Here is a 6,695-nt window from a genome sequence, read left to right on the forward strand (position 1 = left end):
TAGTGAGTATCTGAATTCAGGTTTGAGCTCAAATGTTCTCAACTCCAGGCCTGACACTCTACCCCAAAGATTTACAAAGCATTTTACAAATGTCTTATTTTCTCCTCATAACAGCTTCCGTCCCTGGGAGGGACGTACTATTTTTATCTTCATTTTGTGGTTGGGGAAACTGAGGCAGACCTAGGGTGAGTGGCTTGTCCAAGGTTACACGGATAAGTATCTCAGCTAGATTTGAATTCAGGTCTTCCTGACTCCAAGTCTGGCACTTTGTCCGCTGTGACAAAGAATTGTCTCAAACTGCTTCAAAACAGAGATGTTTATCATTGAAGAGACCCAGACCTCATTTAGTTTACCCTTCTTATGTGACAGATCAATCAGTAAACATTTATTAAGTCCCTACTAGGTGCCTTGCTTTGCTTAACCCAGCATACAAAAAGAAGCAAACATAGTCCCTATCTTTTCAAGGAGTTCACAGAAGGCTAAGGAGAGAGAGATAACATGGTTTATCCAAGGTCAACTAGATGTCATACAGACAGGACTACAACCCAGGCCCAGGATGATTTTATTTTACCATACTCTGGTGACATTGTAAGTACAACCATGAATATTAACTGAACTCGTTTTTGTCAAAAATATGCTTCCTGGGGCAGCTAGGTGGCGCAGTGAATAGACTATCAGCCCTGGAGTCAGGAGGACCTGAGTTCAAACGTGGACTGACACTTGACACTTAACTAGCTGTGTAACCTTGGGCAACTCACTTAACCCCAATTGCCTTGACTTCTCCCCTCCAAAAAAAATTATGCTTCCTTTACCCATACATCTCAGAAGATCAACTTCCATGGCCCTCCCCAGCTCCCACAAAAGCAGCAGCTAAAAGGAAATACTTTATCGTAGACGGTTCTTGAGGGTCATTCTCTCCTGTAATCATTACGATGATTCTTCAGGAAAGGTGCATCAGAGGTTTTCAATAGCAGACCATGTTATCAGAAACAATAAAAAGTGCTAATATTTACATAGCAATTTATATAAGGATCTCATGAATTTCATTATAGTATTAACAGTGTACACTCTGAGGGGAGTTCAGATATGTGTTTTTATCAGTGTGGGGAGTTCCTGGTATAGAAAGGCCCTTCACCAATGCAGATCTGCTTCTCTGCAAGTTAATCTTGGCTAGGGCACTGACAGGTTCCAGGATCAGGCAGCCAGGATGTGTTAAGAGGTGGGACTTGAACAAGTCTTCCTGACTCCCTTGCTAGCTTCCTATTTTCTCTCTAGCATACCTCATTGCTTCTCTGACTGAAGCCTTGCTAGCATGATAGCTAGATTTAGGAGTGAGAAAATAACTTAGCCAACAAAGAAGATAATGGTTAAATTCAAAAGTACTAATTATTAATTGCTTATTATGTACATTGCTAAGCATTGTACATAACTTGAATTCATCCCGTTCTTTGTATCATCCTTTGAAGCATGTAGTTGAAAAGAGGTAACTCGAAGGTGAGAAGGTGTTGTTCAGAGATCTGATAGCTCACTCAGGTGCGGCAAAAGAAGAATTATTGAGGATTTGGATTTTAATTTGGGAACAAATAATTTCAGTGCTAATCATGGAAACTGCAGTGTAATCTTAAAGAAATTAGTTCAGACTATTCATCGGAAGGACAAATCCTGAAGCCGGAGCTTAAATATTTGACCACAAAATGAGAAGACAAGACTCATGGGAAAAGACCCTGATGTTGGGAAAGACTGAAGGCAAAAGGAGAAAGGGATGGCAGAAGTTGAGATGGATAGATAAGGTCATAGAAACAATGAAGATGAACTTGGGCAGGCTTTGGGAGACAGTGGAGGATAGGAGAGTTTGGTGTGCTATGGTCCCCAGGGGCCACAGAGTTGGACACAACTAAATGACTGAATTATAACACCCATGTAATCTGACATACATAATGTAATGTTGACTCCTGCTTTTTTCACTCTTTGCCTAATTTTATGTCTAGGGCTTTTCTTTCTCACCTGTATATCTAGGCTTTACTTAGAGAAGAGAATGTAATTTTTCATTTTCAGGTTAATATCTTAGTATGAAGAGGAAGTATAGTGCAGTGGGATTAGGGAGACTTGACTTGGACATAGACTGGTTGTTACCTTGGGCAAATCACTTCCATTCACAGTACCCCAGGTAACTCTCTAACACTAAGTTACAAGGGAGATGCTGGTCTACTTTGATGTAGACATTTCCTCATCAACAGCAACCTATACCAGTGAAATCACAGGTCTATTTAAGAAACAAAAATAAAACTTAGGGTCATAGATTTACATTAGAAAGGGACCTTAGATATCACTTAGTTCAATGTCCCCAATTTACAGATAAGAAAACTAAGGCCTAAAGGAGTTGTGATTAGCCCATGGTCACACAGGTATGAAATAAGGTTAGATTCAAATTTGGGTTCTGTGATTACAAGTTCAGTACTCTTTATACCATACCATCCTACCAATGGGCACAACAGATTTGCTTTTATGAGAACCACTCGGCCAAAGTTATTGATAGGCAGATTTTTACTGAATTATAAATAAAAGAGTTGTCTAACAGTTTGAGAAGGGTTACCCCATAAGATGGTCAATAGTATTTCCCTCAGAAGCTAAACTTGTCACAGATGTTGACTCATCTCCATGAGACTTTCTCTACCACACCCTGGAAGGTACTCTGGATTAGTTTCCACACTGGAAGTACTCCCCCTAACTGCAACCTCTTCTTATTGACTGGTTCCTCCCAGAGCCACCATCTGAAGGAGGGGGCCCAGGCCAGTCATGTGTTCATTCCTCTCCAGGCTGTGTCCCTGCCTTTCTCTCCCATGCCCTTGCTCAGGTACCTTCTCCCTCCTCACCCATTACTGTCTTCCCACATTATAATGTCAGCCCCTTGAGGGCAGGGGCTGCCTTTCTTTCTGTTTCTATCTATATTCCCAACAGAGCGCCTAGAAGATAGTTAAGTGTTTAAAAAAATGTTCATTGACTTGACTGATGTATAGAATTTGGACTTCTTAATCTGCCAAGACTCTTCCAAACTGGAGATTCTGTTTACCAGTGCTAGAATAGGGAAATGTTTATCTCAAAATTCAGGGCAAGACATGTACCGTGTTTCCCCGATAATAAGACCTATCCTGAAAATAATCCCTCCCCTTACTGTGTAAGATTCCTCTAAAATAAGCCCTCCCCTGAAAATAAGCCCTATTGAGATTGCTACATGCTACATTACGGTACCCTCTGTATGCACTGTCCCCCCCCGCCCCCCCGGTGAAATGCACGCTGCGCTCCGAGCTGCATCCAATCAGAGCTGCAGCAGTGAGCGCGTCATCCTGTTCTTCCCCAGTGATTTGCTTATTGAATAAAGGTACATTTTTTTGTTCACATTTACCTGTTTATTAAAATTGCTGTCAATGTTCATTAAAATAAGCCCTCCCCTGAAAATAAGCCCTCTGGTATTTTTCTGTCCAAAAAAGTAATAAGACAGTGTCTTATTATCAGGGAAACACGGTATGACATATCTGATTGCTTGCCATCTCAGAGAGGAGGGAGGGAAAAGAGGGAGGAAAGCATATAATTTAGAACTCAGAATTTTTCATTAAAAATATTTTTAAAAATTCAGTCTAAGAGGAAACATTAGGAATATTAGACAGAAATGAATATTAGACAAAGAGTTAGACAAAAGTCCTGCCAGTTTTTTGTTGTAAGCTACTTTCTAGGCCATTGTGATCAATATCTGCTATTTAGCACCTGGACTAATTGATGCCCTGACCCTGCTTACCACTGGTGCAGAGGGGTATGGCGCAGTATTCCCATCTTACAGCTCGGTCCTTTGTGAAGCACCAAGGCCGTTCCCTGTCTCCTCCCGGATTTCGGCAATAATTCTCTGCATTTGAAAGCTCAGGGAACATCTGAGGTGTCCTTCTGTGTACTTGGGGGGCCTGGTGGAAAAAAATAGCATCGTCAGCAATCCTTAGTCTATAAAGCTGATTATTTCAAAATCAAATCCAGACATTGGGAGCTTTGATTTGCTATAATTTTCATTAGATCAGATGATTCTTTCCTTTTTCCTTCCCCTTCTCCTAATCAGATCACTTAAAGAATTAGACAATGAAAACTGTATGATTGAGGTAGAGACCAAGGAGGCAGGGTTCAGCAGCAATTAACTAGGAAGTCTAGACAGGGCATCTCTATCTACCCATAGATATTAATCTATTGGTCTTGCACTGAGCAGAAACAAATAGAGAAAGTCAATGGAAAAAACAGAGGTGAAATAGCTAAGCAACAAATGATTTTCTTTCTGAGTGCCAAGAGTCTTTTAAAAGCTCACCTGTTCACTCCATTTCTGACAAGGAATGCCTGATGCTGTGACATTGACAGTACCTTGGTACAATCTTCCCTTGTCCTGATAGCAAGTCGCTAAAACAGAGGGGAAAAAAAACCAAAGAAACCACATACAAAGTAAACTTTTAATGTCAAAGGAACAATTGGCATGTCAGAATTTAACAAATGAAGGTTTAAAAACCCACTACATTTGGAGGAAAGGAAGAATGAAAATCACCTTAGTAATAGTAGGAATAGAAAAGCACAAATTTTCTTACCATGGTATCATGAATGTTCATGACATTCTTATAAAGGATAGAGAGGGAATACTTGACTTCTATGGTGGAAGAAACTTCCTCTATCAATGCAGAGCATTCCCCTCTCTTTGATTTTATCCTAGAGAGCAGACTACAACTCTGACAGGTCATTCAATTTGCCCGGCATGGCATTGCTAGTATGCATCAGAGCCCTTCCTGGCTCTGAGACCAGTTCTTTATACCCTATACAGTGCTGTCTCCCAGACTGTAAATTGGCAAGACATTGAGGCAGTTAGTTATCACAGGATTGAGTTTAGAAGTGGTTCTTAGACATCAGTCATTTTACATGTCAAGAAAATGAGGCTGGGAGAGCTCATATCCCTAGCCAGAGATTATAGAGTAAGTTCATCGGCAGAAAGAGGACTAATCAACTCTCCCGTTGTTACCTCTTAGTAACGGGGAGGGGTACTAAGCAAATGTTAACCAAATTTGCATCTACTTTGGGCAAACATTGAAAAGACAAAGTTGATAGGAAGGAAAGAACACTTTCAGACATCAGCACTGAAGCGAAACTATTTTTCACTTAGGTTTTCTATTATTTTGCTTTTGTTAAATTACTATTATTGCAACCCACAAACATATCACATTTATGCTACTTCATAAGTTAAATGTCCTGTTGTGAGCTAGCCTGGGATTAGAGACCAGATTTCCTAATTCGTCATCTCATGGTTTTCTACTACACACAAGGTGAGTTTAAGTTAAATTACAAATTCATGAGTGGATAATTGTATAGAGTAGAAAATTCAGTGTGGCATAACACCAGAAAGCTGCCTATGGAGCCAGGAATTCGACACTGGTCTATGTGACCTTAGGCAAGAAATTTAACTTTCCAGTGTTCTCAGCAAATGATGTCAAACTGAAATAGAAATGGAGCCCAGTAAATCATACACAAAGATCCCTACAGGCTGCATACTTACTTAGAAAACCACCTGTTAACATTATCTATGTTCTGTTTTAGTTTTATTTTGTTAAATATTTCCTAGATACATTTTAATCTTGTTCCAGCATTTCAAAGTACTGCCAAAAGAGGGCTAACACACACACACACACATACCTACACATATACAAATATACATATACAAATATATACATATGCATACGCATGCAAATCTGGTGTTCTCTGCCTCGTTCTTTATCCCTGTCTTCCCTCTTCTCCCCGTCCATGTTCTTTCTCTCTCTCCCTCTTTTTTCTCCCCCTCCTCCCTCATCTTCTTTCTCTCATTTTTATATCACCTATATTCCCAAAACAATCTGTGCCCTCAGTAGAAAATTATGCCTTGTAACAAAGAATAAAAACTAAGGAGGAAGAAAGAAGCAATTCAGCAAAATCCAACAGGTGAGCCAGGTTTAATTTTGTTGCCTCTTAGGAAGGGGAGGGGGCCTAAGTGAATGTTGACCAAATTTTCCTAAATATTGAAAAGACTTGAGGTTTGTAGTAAGGGGAGAAAGCTTTCAAGCATCAGCATTGACGGGAAACTTTCTCACTTAGCTTTGCTATTATTTCATTTTTGTTAAATTACTGTTATTGCAACCAATAAACAAATATACAGCATTTATGCTACTTCATGGATTAAATATGCAGTTATGAGCTAGGCTGGGAACGTAACCACCCTTGAAAATGTGGTTCCTATGGAAAAATAAGTTCTGAGTTCCAAACTGCCTTAATATTGTAATATAACCTATTTGGGCTCCACTAAAGGTGTAATCCGATGCCTCATTGTGGCCCAGAGTTGGTACTGGGTTCTCAAAGACTATGCCAGTTGAGGACTTTGAGAGCATTCCAAGAATTTGGGACAGTCAATGAAAAGTTGGGAGCTGGAAACGTTTTGTAAGAAGAATAGCAAGGAGACCAGTGTCATTGGGTTGTAGAGTTTGGGGGTGGGGAGAAGTAAGGTGTAGAAGGATTGGAAAGATAAGAAGGGGTCAGGTTATTAAGGGTTTTAAAAGCAGTGTGTCTGTGTGTGTCCGTGTGTGTATGGTGTGGAGAGAGAGAGACAGAGAGAGACAGAGAGAGAGAGAGAGACAGAGAGAGAGAGAGAGAGA

At 40.2% G+C, this 6,695-nt stretch overlaps 1 protein-coding gene across 1 annotated transcript in view; it reads right to left on the reverse strand.

Annotated features, from left to right (window-relative positions):
- The window catches only part of MUSK (muscle associated receptor tyrosine kinase), a 221,111-nt gene that overhangs the window by 16,521 nt on the left and 197,895 nt on the right, over positions 1-6,695 (reverse strand). Inside the window, exons 12-13 of the mRNA XM_069086620.1 lie at positions 4,343-4,431; positions 3,794-3,953 (exon numbers count right to left, since the gene is read on the reverse strand). Of these exons, the coding sequence (XP_068942721.1) occupies positions 3,794-3,953; positions 4,343-4,431 (249 nt within the window). The remainder of the gene's footprint in view (positions 1-3,793; positions 3,954-4,342; positions 4,432-6,695) is intronic.

Source organism: Petaurus breviceps, unplaced genomic scaffold (assembly GCF_028583685.1).
Source record: "Petaurus breviceps papuanus isolate PSGF00001 unplaced genomic scaffold, PetGlider_PUasm1.0 118, whole genome shotgun sequence".
NCBI classification, from domain to species: Eukaryota; Metazoa; Chordata; class Mammalia; order Diprotodontia; family Petauridae; genus Petaurus; species Petaurus breviceps.